Below are 13834 nucleotides of genomic sequence, written 5' to 3'. Positions count from 1 at the left end.
ACAGCAGCAGATCAGATAATCAGAAGGCAAAACCTGTTACTTTCAACCAAAAATAACTACAAATTCTGAGAGGGGGGCTCCAAAACCACAAGAGCTACTGAAGCAATCATCTTGTCGTGGGTAACCATATCACAACTGGGTCCTGAAAAGTAAATCATTCCCTTTCCCCAGAAGAAATGCCCAGATTTTCCTAGTATATTTTTCTTATGTTTGTTTCAGCATATTACAGTTTTATTTCATATTTGCAGAGCTGGAGACATCCAATACCACAGAAATATGAGGCCGTTAAAGAGATTTCTCCATAATAAATTACTGTTATAAAATTAATATTTACAACATAATATATACACTGTTTCCAGTGTCTCACCAGATATGACAGAAAACATTCATTCCCTGCTGAGTGGGCATGTCCCCACATGCAGGGATGTGCATTTGCTGCGGCACAAATTTGTGCTGCTGCTTTTTGCCTCCATGCACATCCCTGCACATGAGGTTTGCTGCAGGGCAAAATGCCCCTGTAGCTGTTTCCCCATTCCCGCTCTTTCTCCACTCCTCCCAGCTCCTGGCATGCTGAAGGAGCTGGTGGACACCTAAAGCAGTGGAGACACTCTAGCTGTCAGCCAGAACGTCTCCCTGGAGGACCCAGCCTCCAGTTGCTCTAGTGCACACTCCTGGAGCATGAGCCATGACAGGTTTGTGGGGGTTTTGCAGTGGTTTTTTGTTTGTTTTTTTTTATACAAAGAATTTTCAGTATCAAATTTTGGTGCCATGCTGCAAATTTGCCACTTACGGTTTGTCGTGCTTCAAATAGTTTTGAGGCACCACAATCCACACGTGTGCACTCATCTGGACACTTCCAGCATATCTGTCACAAAAACTGTAAGAGAATTACAGTTATTTTGTGAGCTTTTCCCTTCTTTTCTACTTACTTTATATATCATGTTCAGATGGACTCAAAAACTCACTTGGAACTTCAGAAAAAACCATGAGCCTGACTGAATTTCAACTGTAGGTGGCCTGGCACCAAAATCGTACACCTAAGTAATTCACAGCTCAAATTTATCTCTGTTGGATAACTACCCAAGTATCATCATCCCAGCAGTGAAAATCCAACTCGGGCAATGCAGATTTCTAGACTGGGAGCTGGGTTTTGGTTTGGACCTGATTCCAGAGTCTGATCCCACTGTGCAAAGCTTTTCACAGTTTTATACCATAATACAAGATGAGAGTCAAGCCCACTTGTTGTGAATAAACACGTGGGAAATCTCCCTATACCCTGGTGCCGTCTCCCCAGATTCATCATCACTGGGTACAGGACCAGGCCTGAGGGTGTAACTCATAGCCAAAGGAAGTCTTTTTCGTAGTGCTGTTAGCCTCTGGGGATGAGTCACTACTAGCATCATTACTACAGTCTGTATGTTCCAAGAGATCACACTGCTCTTGACTCACAGGCAGGTACTCCTGGCATGCTTTGGCACTCTGACCCAGGCTTGCTTTTTGCACACTGTAGTCCTTCATTGTTGGAGGGCTGCATTTACACAAATCCCCAAGAGATGGAACAAGGTGGCCTCCAGTCTTCTCACTGGCCTGCAGTTTCACAGAGCTGAGAGGAATACCTACCCAGCAAAGAGGTGGCCACTCTGTCCTCATGCTACTAATTTTCTTTTTAAGATCCTTAGAGAAGGTTGCACCTGAGTGATATGATGGGATACTGTTGATGCTTTCTGACACCAGAGATGTACGTTTGGAATAAATCTGGAGGTTCAAAGGAGTCGGGGTCCCTGAACCAGTCTGGTAGTGACTGTCACTTGTATAACCATCCTGGACCAGGACTGTGGACACTGGAGATGGCTTCTTAGGAGACACCAGGAAGCCGTCAGGAAGCTGGGTCTTCAAAGCGGACATGTACTGTCCTTCACTTGAATCACTACCCTTTACCAGTCCTGCTGATGATAAAGAGGCTTCAGAGTCTACAGCACCAGCAAAGCTCAGCTTGTTGGAGGAACTACAAGAAGTCTTACTATCGTGGTAGACAAGGTCAAACCCATTGGCACAGTACTCATCCACTTTCTGGGCATGGTAGCCTCTTGGAAGCAGCTGGGTTTGGGTTTTTTTCTGCTCTATTGTGAAGTGACTTGTGGAGGAAAGCCCAGTCACTGAAAGCAGAGAGAACGAGTCACCTTCAAGGTCACAGGCAGATGCCTTGGTGCAGACCTTCATGTTCGGTTCTTCATTCAGAACAGTCTGCCAAAAATGAACAATAAATTAATGCAAGGTAATAACAGGGACACACATGTAAAAACAACAAGTGTCACAAAAATGACCGCTGTCAAAACACTCATAATGATAATGGCAGCAACACAAGGTATAAACACAAGGTAAAGGGGCTGTCTGGTTAAATTGTAAGTCCCAGGAGACACCGCAGAGTGATTTGTTTATTAAAGTGCTTCTCCCATGGCTGATTGCCAGCAAAGATCAGTTATTTTTTTTGCATTTTTGTCTTCCTAGTTACTACACAGGTATTGGTTTCAGGTTAAAAGATTTATTTCCTATAGACACAAATAGATGGAGCAATAATCCTCAGTACAAAAGGTGCCTCAGAACAGGAGAATAATAGGGACTGTCTTAAAATTGGGATGGGTGATTCTGCCAACTCAGTTATGTATATGACCTCTGTTGTGTTTGCATGCCTCATTTGGTTTTGATGTAGAACACATCTGAAGCCTGTTCCCCACTGGGGTGGGGATAGTATGGGATAGACTCCATTCTACAAACAGTCTGGCATGTCCAAGTCAGCCCCCTGCTCTGCCTACTTAGACTGCACCTAGAATACTCTGAAATTAGAAGTGGCTCTTTAAGTCTTCTGCTTTCTGGACTCTGCTAAATGTGGAAGTTCTTAACTATAATGAGGAAAGCAGCTCTTGGGGCATTTCCATGGAAAACCTTGGTCTCAGGAGACTTCCAGCACACTTTTGCAGATTCTGGAAGTTGTGAAAGTTTCCTTAGATCAGATAGATAAGCACATCACTGGGTGTCTGTGCACACTGAAACATTGGATGTCTCTTGTAGGTTAGCAGTCTGCATAGCTCTACAATTTCCACTAGATTTCCACTGCTTTAGTAAAGCATGATCTATGCTCTCTTTGTTATTCTCCACACATCTGGTGTCTCCTTCCTCAAGAGAGGTTCTCTGCTCAGTCACATTCCTCGTTATGACAAACATCAGCATCAGTACACACAATGCAACAGAGCAACCACACGTCTGCAAGCTCTAAAGCAGAAGGCACTCTCTAAATGAAGAATCATAGGGTTAGGGATATGCAACACAGCCAAACCAACAATCCTCAGAAACTGAGCCATTCACTTTCATTTCCTGGTACCTGTGAGAGGAGAAAAAGGGTGGTCATTCACTCACCAGAACTCTGGGGAAGGGTATTTCTGAGATGCTTGGATACACATAGAGTTTGAGGAAGTACAAGCCAGCTGCACCCAGCAGAAGCAGCACTGTGAAGACAATCAGAGCAACAACCAGGTCCCAGAGGAAATCTGCAAAAGGTCCAGAATAGTTTGTGAGGGAGAAGACATGAAAGGGATGAAGGAGACCTGCCTCTGGGGTTTGACCAGCCTGACAGATATAAGACATCTCTTGGCAGCAGAGTGCAAGTTCCACCAAAGCAGGGGGTTCTCCATGTTCCCATCACAACAAGTCAGGTTTGGACAGTGATTAATACAAACGCAGAACAGGAGCAGGGGATCTTACTGGTCCAACCAAGGAGAAAGAGGAGTTATAGGGGAACTCCAAGCAAGGCTGAGAGAGTGCATATCCCCTCAGTAAGGAAGAGCATCTCACCCCCTGCTTTGAGCACAGGAACAGGAACTGTCTTTCTTCTACTCCCCAGTATTTTAATCCCAGTCTGGTGCCCAGGCTCTGTGAGCAGATGTAGCTAATTAACAAAGTCCTCTTCCCACTCCATCATCAAGCAGGACACAATCACAATCTTGTGGTTGAGCCATGGGCAGGTATTGCATGAAAACCAGTCTCATCTTACTGGCATCAAGTCACTCTTGCATCCTTTGTAGCTCCCTCTTCTTTCCAGACATGATGGGCAGAAGTTCACCCAGATGGCTGGAGGGTTGTCTGTTATTCAATAGCTGGATGCTCTAAAATGTGGGTGGAAGGACTTTAGCCCTTGAACATTATTTTACAATACAAGTAAGGAGGGCAAAACATGCCGCTAATGAAGTCCTTACCATTCATAAGGGGCCATACCCAGGAAGTACATGACTTAGAATCCCCACCTGCCTGTGAACAACTCCCAAGGGCACACTGCAGAATCCAGGGTTTAAGGCCCCTGGCAGATGTTCAGTGAAAGGCGCAATGGAATCTGATCCACAATCCCAACAATTATGCAACCTACCTTGCTACATGTGCACAGTAGGAGGAATGGTTGTGGAACTGGAGATCTGATCCCAATTGCACCACATTGCTAGTACTGGGGGAGCCGGGATCATGATCCTGGACTCCCCCTGCGCTAGCAAGTACAATCCAATCAGTTGTTCAGGGCTCCCAGCTTTATGAACGTGTCTGAATCAAGGGCTCTGATGCGACCCTGAGGCTGGGACCCCCAGTATGACTGCTGCTCCCAGCCTCAGGGGTGCACCAGAGACCTTGGCTTGAATGTACTTCTGAGGTTGGGAGCCCCTGTCAGCTGATCACTTTGGCCACACATTCAATGTAAGGTATGATAGGAACCAGTCACAAAGTTATTGCACAGATTTTGTATAAAGAACTTTGTGGTTTATTCCGTTTTATTGTGCTATTAACTGCATGAATGTGTGCTTGGGTCACTATTTAAGATGTGATTAACTGGTTAATCAAATCTTATGTGTAACGTCTGCCAGGGGCCTAATGCTGCACTCTTGCAATAGTGCTGTATCCTCACAGGGCTCTCTGCACGCACTTAACTTCAGGAAGGCCAGAGGATTGCTCTCCCTTCTCAACAACTCCACACCTTCCATGCTGTACTCATTGGCATTGCCCATGACCCCTCTTATTCCTGAGACTTAGAACAAAAGTCTAAAAGGGAAGTGCAGCAGTAGCAATATCCATGAAACCTCTTACTTCGTGGACTGAGTTTTGTCTTGGTACATTGTACTGCCTCTTTGCTTTTGGCTGAATCCTCTTCTCTGGCTCTGATGCAGTAATTGGTATTTGGTTTCAAGTACTGAAATGTGTGCTGAGTTTTCTTGCCCTTTGGCTTACAGATCACCTTAAAAGAGAGTAGGATACATTATCATGATAGCATCTGCCTATTGGCTACCTGGCAACTACTCTACCAAGCGAGATGCTCACTCCATGGCCCTCATAGAGTGTTTGCGTCATCTGACTGCCGAACATAGTATAATAGCCTTAAATAGAAAGCCTTGGTCAATATAGTAACACAGAATTGAAACAATGGATCACTCCAAAGTTTCAGCTAGTCCAGTCTCCAGGGGGAAGCATCAGATGCTTTTACAGAAAGTTTAAAACTTCCATAACAGACAATTTTCTGACAATGTGCTTATTGGATTACTGCACCTTGCATTTCATATTCACTGGATAAAATGGATAGAGAAGTGGGAAAGGTTCTTTCGCATTGGACCAAGGTCCCATGATAAAACCCAGGGCCTCTTCCCACCCAGGGCAGCATCTATCTTACTGTATTACACACCCACTACCATCCATTGGCCTTACATATCTCCTTCTTTTAGCTGCTCAGGAAATCAGTTTCAAGGGAAGGGCTGAAGTGAGGGCTGAATAATCCCAAACCTGTAGGGAAGCAGGGAATGCAGGTTCAAACTGCCTCTGAGTGAGGGAGGGAGAACTCAGAACCTGGACCTTCCATTCCCCAGGCAAGGGCCCTAATCGTTATGCTACTGGACTAAACCATGGGAGGCTCTTCCTGCCAAAAAACAGTTACATGGCTGCATATATACCATTCAGCTGCATAAAGTAAAATAGGTTTCTGCCCTTAGTGTCTTTGTAACAGTAGGTAATCAAGGGCTGACTTGTGTCCTGATGCATGTACATTTTTAGCCTAGATCAGTGGTACTCAACCTACAACCTGCAGGCTGGATCTCTCCCCTGGAGCCATGTCATCTGGCCCATGGGGCTCTCCATGGGTCCAAAAATTTGGCAGTGTTTATTACTATGACTCTAGGAAAATAACAACTACTGCTGCCACTGCTCCCCTGCCACAAAATTTTCAGGCCTGGGGGGATGATATGGCACCAGATTGCGCTCAAAGACCATTCCCATGTGCCAATTCTATGCTGAATCTAGCCCACAGGCCAACTCTGTGCCACTCACCCATGCTGTGAGGCCAGATGGGATGGACACCACTGTCCTCCATGATACAACTTAATTGTTTCTTCATTGCCATTTACAGTGCATTCCTAATACATGCATGAATACTCTAGAGTTATTAAAGTAAAAGCTATTAAATTAATTATGCTCAAGAGCTTGTAGCAAGTTTCACGTATGCACTGTGTACAAAAGCATTTCTTTTTATTTGTTTGAGAGTTGCTCTTTCAGTGTCATTTTGTTTCTCTCTGCATTATGAGAAAGAGAAAACAGAAGTGCCTGAATTTCCTTCTCACTCTTGTTCATAACTATATATATCTACCTCTTTGTCTTGTCCCGTCTTATTCATCAGCTCTCTGAATTAGTCACTCCAGCTCTGCAATTTCTCCCTAGACGGAAGTTTTTCCATGCTGCTTATTTTCAGTCTTTTTCTGCACTTCTTCAGATTCTGTAATTTGTTCTACACAACCACTTCATTACTGTAGCTTAAAATAGGCAGTCAGCTGTGTTAGTCTGCTAAGACATCTGACAAAATAGATTGTTGGCTATGAAAGCTCACGCTTCTTTGAAGAAGTGGGCGCATTTAGACATGCCTAATAACGCGCAGCGATAAACTCCAGAGCTTATTGGCCTGGAGTTTATTGCTCCAGGACGCGCATCTGCATGTGCACCTGGGATCGCAGCATGTTGAGCTGGAGCTTCCATGCAGGATTAGGTGCTTCAGGGCTACCCTCGCACCAAAGCACCCTCATGTCCAAGCCAGCCAGGGCAGTGTCTACACATGCGCTGCTGTGGAGTTTTTAAAGTGTTTTTAACTACACAGCAGGATAGTACTATCCTGCTGCAGAATAAATTAGTCTACTCCAGCCTAATAGGGGCACACATGGAGACACCGAGACATTTACTGCATAGCTAATTAGTCTAATGTGTAGTAAACATGTCATGTAGACAGTCGTGACATGTAGGGGGTGCACAGGGGTACATGTGCACCCCCTGAGAGTGCTGGTGCACCCCCTGACAGGCAGCGCTCCCCACTTAGTCAGTGGGCAGGGGGGGCAGGCAGGAGTGCTGGTGCCCCCCCTGCAAGTGCTGGCTGAGGAGTGGAGGCGCCAGGTGAAGTGCTGCTGGCACTTCCAGGAGCACCGCTGGCACTTCTGGGAGCACCACTTGTGCTTCCCAGCCGACATTATCAGCCACGGGGGGAACACCCTCCCCCCACACCAGTTGACAAGATTGGCTGCGGGGGATCACCCCCCCCCAGTCAGCGAGATTGGCCCCTGGGGGGGGGGGGGGGGGGCACATGCCCCTCCCCCCAACTCAGGTGGCACCAGTTGCCCATGCATGTAGACATGCCCAGTTAGTCTCTATGAGTACCTGTAGACATGTGGGGAGGCTGCTCCAACATGCTGTAATTACAGCACATTGTGGCAGACTCAATTAATCGACACTGCTGAAGCAAGCTAATTAGTGTGCTCCAGCCAGATCCTCTCCATCTCATGTATCAGCATTCCCATGCTTCAAAATGGTGGCAGAGGTGCTTTAACTTTTGGAGCCCCTCTAATTGAAGCACCCCCTCCGTCTCCCCCCACTCCCAGAGCACATGTAAAAAACACCCTATGGTACCACCCTGACCTACCTTCTGCTTAGCGCACATGACATTACACAATCATTTCTGTGCTTTTAGTTGGTTCTAAAAAGTTCTTTGCCTATGTTTCTAGCTCAGAAAGTTCAGTCAAGCTTCTGATAAGCAGATGTGCTTTTATAATCTTTCCATCCAAACCTAAAGCAAACTTTGCCCTTGATGGGTATGTTTATATAACACAAAGCAGCAATGCACTGAGATATTCCACTGCCTTACAGAGACATATCACACTGCCCCAGCTACATCAGCTTCTGAACCAGAACAAGTGTGATTGTGTTGGTGCTGGGCTGCACACGAATACTAATCAGCTCAACGTTCATGTCAATACTCTACTGCAGGTTTAGGAACTAGTCCATGCCCCCATGGCATGTTCAGCAAAATGCTTCCTGTCACCCTATAGACATATCCTATGATATTCACCCCACCTGACCTCCAATTTTGTCCACTCTGCCAATTACTCAGAAGGGTTCAACTCCTTCCTGTCCCTCTAACACCTTGTGAATATCACTTACTTGGAGGAGGAAAACACCTTCTTCATAAAGTCTGAGTACGAACCGCAATTTTGACAGCACCTTCTGGACTGACTTATAGGAGCCATTTTTCCTTTGATAGGGAGTAAGTGGTATGGAGATATCTACAGTAAGATTCTGATCTTGTGACCACAGCATCAGTTTAAGGGGACCCACGATTGCTGTGAATATAAACAAGACAAGACAGTTGTCAGGATAATTCTTCACTTTATGCCAGTCGCTATCTCTGTAGATTTCTATCGATTGGAAACTACCTCCTCTAACACTATGGGTCTGAAAGGTTGGCCCACCTGGTGGCCACCATGGTACATGAAACCCAGAGTCAGAAGCTGCAGCAACCGTCTCAGATTTTCAAACAGCTCTCCCTTATCTCCTCTTCTCTGCTCCCCTGCCCCATTCTTTTCAAATAAGACTAATCTCCATCCTCATTAAACCTACTTTGTCTGTGGGTGTCTGTAGCAAGTTTGAAACCCACATGGAATTTAAGATTCAAAGAAGTTGCATTTTGAGGTAAAAAACTCTGGGGATTTTTTTAATGTGACAGTGGGACTCATTAGCTCATGGTCTTACCCATGTTATCCCAAGAACCAATCTCTGCTCATCACCCTCATGGCTTTACATTTTAGATCTGGAGTTACAATATAAATCTAATTTTCAAGGACAGCCAAGGCTTAGCTCTGTTTGCATACAAACTCCTGGGGCTTCCACTTCATCAGAAATGATTTTCAGTTGGAAAAAAAACAAAACCCTCAGTAGAAAACTTTCACCAGCCCTAGAAGTCAGTGTTCATGCTTATCCACTGCATGAGAGTATAGACCCTCAGCTCTGATTCTCTCCTATGGGAGAGGTGAATTAATTGAGTTGATTATTCAACTCCCCATTGGTCCACCAATAAATCCCAGCCTTTCCAGAGACATTACTCCCCTGTGAGTAAATGCAGTCACAAAATCTATTTTGTGTTGTTCTGTCTCACATAGGACTTAATCTTTTCATTTCATCCTAGTTTATTCCACACTTCACTTGGAAGGAACACGTAGCCAGAGAAAAATGAAATGTTTATGGCTCCCACAAGTCTCCTCCAGCATACTGAACTCAGCCTGGCTAGCTCATGCCAGTTGTTTAGTAGTCTGCCTTGCATTGCTTTGTCAAGTTTCAGTCAATAACAAACCTTTGGCTGATTCTTCCCCCCAACCCAACTGCTACTATGGGCCATCTATTGTCTCTCTGCTGGAGTCTCTCCTCTAACTCCCGTGTCCTGTAAAAAACTTTTTCCTTCCTTCCACCTCTATACTCCACTGAAATCCCTCCAACATCTCCTTCAGGTCCATATGAAGACATCTTCCCTGTTCTCATGCTCCTCCCTGTCTGTGTGGCACCCTGGATATTATTCATATTCTGCTCTCCTGGTTTTCTAATTGGCCATTCTTCCAATGTCTGCTTAGGTAAATTATTTTCCCTGTCTGTAGAAGTGTCCTGTCCTCCCACCCTCTCCATTCCCCCCAAAGCCCCTACCCCCTGCAAAATCTGTGCTTGTTCCCCACCTCATTCCTCATCTTCATTCACTTTCATATTTCTAAGCTCTGTCTTTTCCTCTTTTATAATCCTTTTCTAGGCATCAGTAACATCTGAATGTAATCTCCCTGCCTCCTTGGAATAATCTCCCTGTCCTCCTTGCTTTTCACCTTCCTCTACATCTCCAGTCTAATGCACTGCCACTAAAATCGCCACACATTTCCACTGGTCTAAGTCACTATAACCTTTCTTGAACCCTTGCACAGGATTCCCTTCCATGTCTCCATCACTGCCACCTCCCCAAAGGTCCCTCCCATCTTTGTCCCCCAGCAAGGGCAGGAACCTGCCCAAAAATCTTCCTATTCATACATCCACTCCAAAAGGTGCTTACTGTCTCTGTATGGCTGCAATTCATTGGAGATGACCCATTTAGACACATTGACTCCATTCACTGCTCTCACCCTGGCCCAGTAGAGGATATGTATGTCTTCAAAAAACAGTTTACATGTCCAGAACGATCTGGTGCTGTTCTTCCAGCAAGTGTCCACCTTAGTCCATTTGGAAGACCTGTGGAGGTAGCTGCAGTAAGAAACTGCAAAGATTCCATCAGTACCCTTCCTTTCCCATCTCTTCCTCCTTCTTTACCTTCCTTGGAAAGGGAGCATCTTAAAAAGGAAAGACTTATCTTGGATGGAAAGTGTCAGTATTTTGGACTGGAGAGGAAGCAGACAAGAGAGTCTCTCCTCCATCTTCCTACCTCTTCCATGACCTTTTGGGCCAAGTGGAAAGCATCAGAGAATATGTGTATGTGTATTTAAACACAATCCTTCGATTGCCCTGGCACCCTGAGATTCCTGCTCTGTCCCTCTCCTCTGCCCAGAGGCCTCACATACAGAAGAGTTAGAAAGGGGTAAAAATACCCAAAGCTACCTGCAAAGGATTTCAAAACAGTGGGGACCGAAATACCCACTCCCTTTCCCTGCTCTATTTCTGCCTTTTGTGCTATGACATACCTGCTGCAAGACTCAACCTCATACTGGTTTCCACTGTGTGAACCATGACCTGGCTCCCATCTCAAGAAAATGTGGAAATTTTCAGATGTTAGTGTCACATTGTGTGGAGGAAGCAGCATACCTTGAAGGGAAAGCAAATGAAAGCAGATCAAAAGCATTATAAACATAAGGGCTAAGTACAGACAATCAAAAAGCTTGAGGTTGAATCAATTCAATCTTCATAGGTTAGCCTAAGCTGCACAGACTGAACTGATAAGCAAGTGAATAGACATTGACTTTTGATTCCAGAAATGCAGCCATGTGTCTCCAGTGGCCCAGAGCAGAAGCCAGGGCCTCCCTGCTCTGCTGGAGCAGACAGCTTGGGTCAAGGCTAACCTGCCCATCCTGTGAGGGGCGCTTTACAAGGGGAGATGCAAATCATCCTGGGATACTGGAGGACTATAAGTTAACTTGAATCTGGAGAGGATCTGGGACAGAAGTTCAATAAACTAATTTAACCTAAATCAATCAAGTTTGATAACCTGATCCATCTAGGTTTACCTTAAATTGGTTTGGGCCACTTTGAAAGTGGATAATGTGCACTGAACTTCTGTTGTATTACAGATCTGAACTGGTTTCCAATCATTTATATTGGTTTGTGTGTAACATCTGTCCCTAGCCAAGGGGACACACACAGCTCTCCTTCCTTAGTTGTCAGCTGCTTGGCAGAAGCCTATACCTATGGTGGATGATTGGTCAGTTTGAGGTCCAAGCTTGTAACAACTCAGCCTCTAGTGCCCTCTGGTGCCTGGTCTGGGTCATTGCAGACATGTCTCTGCATTTCTGGAATCAAAAGTGAATGTCTTTTCACGTCTTATTGGTTCAGTCTACGTAGCTTAGATTAATTTATGAAGACTGAATTGATTCAACCTCAAGATTTGTGATTGTCTGTCCTTAGCCTTTATGCCATTCTGTATTCTCTTTCTCAGTTACCTCATACAACCTTACTTCAAGCCCTTTGAAAGTCTCCCATGTACATGCATCCACACAGACACAGACACAGAATGACATGACAAAAATAGATGCTCATTAGTCTAGTGCAGTGGTACCCCACTCAGAAGACCCCATAGGCCAGATGTGTAGCATGGAGCCAGTCTGTGGGCCAGATCCAGAGTGTAACGCCACGCTATCTGGCCTGTAGAACTGGAATTTGCCAGTGGCAATGTTAAGTGCTGCAACTCTAGAAGCTGCAGCAGCTATAAATCCTCCCACCACCAAACTTCCAGCCCTGTGGGCCAGATGACAATTCCATGGGCCAGATCCAGTCCACAGGCTGTACCTTGGTCACTCCTGGTCTAGTGAATTGTCTCTGCTCCCCAGCCTCATTTGGCTAGCCTACCCCAACGTGCAATGCATAGGCTGAAGGGAATCTAGGTGCTCAGTCTAGCCCAGGGTGCCACAGCAAACCTTAAGATCCTTTGAAGCGTACCACACAATATTAGGTGTAAACGGCTACACATGATTCACAAGATAAACTCAAAGATTTCAACTAGCCATCTATAATGTCAAAAATATTCTTCCCTACTGTGGTCTGAGTTCTCTGATCAGAAGAATTAATTGCTCTGTTATATTCCTATAGTTAAATGAGTGAAAGCTCATTTTCTGAGAGGTGCCTTTAGTCTAACAAAGGACACCTTGAGTTTAAAAAGATTGAGAAATACTGGTCTAGATAATACAGTAAAGCTCTGGAATCATAACCAATCAGAAAACTTCACCATGTTTACGAAAAAAGATAAATACAAAAAAGGTAAATATTTTTTGTAATTTTTTCACTGACTTCTTTGAATTTTTTTTCAACAAATTAACAAGTATTAATCTGCAAAGTTGTATGGGTTTTTGCCTCTTTCTTTCTTTTCGGCCTTTCTCCACCAGCAATAGAAAAAGAGAGAATAATAGCAGGCAAAAAGGGGGGAAAAAAACCCCAGAAATCAAAACCTAAGCCTTTTAAGTTAATTTTTGGTTTCAAAAACAACATTTAAAACAAAAACAAATATTTCAATAAAAATGTAAATGTTTCTCATAATCAAAAAAGGAATGTTCCATAGAAAAAGATATTTTGATGAAAAATATCTACTGTTTCTGGTTAGAATATTGTTGGTGGAATGGAAAATATTCCACTGTATGCATTTGTATTTTATTATACACATGCACACATATAGCCTATACATACACATAGCCTTCAGTGTATATTCTACACACAAATATATATATTTGTATGCATGCACGCGCACACACACAGGACTCCATTGTTATTAATTTCTGTTCTGATTCTCGTATAGTTGCGCATTAATATTTTCCATCTACCCAAGGAACTTGCTATTTTGGTTCTTTGTCCCTTTACCAGTATATTTTCATGGAAACATTTTTTGCCCATCAATTTCTATCAATAACAAGCTAAGTTACAGAGATTCAAATTGGTTATGCTGTTGGAATAGTAACAAGACAGGCTGTCACACATTTTTTTGTTGGCTTATCACACAAGTTAATTTTTACCTGGAACCTCATAAGGCAACCAAACCAAATACTTTTCACCAAGTTGTTGCAGTTAGTTTTTGTAGGCATTTAATAGGGAGAGACTACGTAGCATCAAAATCTCAGAGCTGGGCCAGGTAAACATTTTCTTCAGGTTTTGACAGCCTTTAGATCTTCTACTCATCAAAATTAAAGAATATTTTTCAAACAGTAGAGAGAAGATAGAAAAAACTGAAAGCCGTGTGCAAAAGGCCATAGCTTTATACACAGGACTTCATGTACTC

The 13834-nt window shown here is 44.2% G+C and overlaps 1 protein-coding gene across 3 annotated transcripts in view; it reads right to left on the bottom strand.

The window, feature by feature from the left end:
• Positions 1-10: 10 nt before the first annotated feature.
• Positions 11-13834, bottom strand: part of LOC112550516 (interleukin-10 receptor subunit alpha-like) — a 26071-nt gene continuing 12247 nt past the window's right edge. For 2 of the 3 annotated variants that reach the window (XM_025205955.1, XM_025205954.1), the window contains 6 exons: positions 11040-11160; positions 10418-10593; positions 8497-8675; positions 5122-5269; positions 3415-3545; positions 11-2244 (listed from right to left, as the gene is read on the bottom strand). In XM_025205955.1, coding sequence (XP_025061740.1) covers positions 1303-2244; positions 3415-3545; positions 5122-5269; positions 8497-8675; positions 10418-10593; positions 11040-11160 — 1697 coding nt within the window. In that variant the 3' untranslated portion in view covers positions 11-1302. Of the gene's footprint in view, positions 2245-3414; positions 3546-5121; positions 5270-8496; positions 8676-10417; positions 10594-11039; positions 11161-13834 lie in introns of those variants that run through there. The other variant, XM_025205956.1, reaches the window with a different exon arrangement.

This window comes from Alligator sinensis, unplaced genomic scaffold (assembly GCF_000455745.1).
Source record: "Alligator sinensis unplaced genomic scaffold, ASM45574v1 scaffold619_1, whole genome shotgun sequence".
Lineage (NCBI taxonomy): Eukaryota > Metazoa > Chordata > Crocodylia > Alligatoridae > Alligator > Alligator sinensis.
The sequence above is the reverse complement of the archived record's forward strand: the minus strand, read 5'-3'. Positions and strand labels throughout refer to the sequence as shown.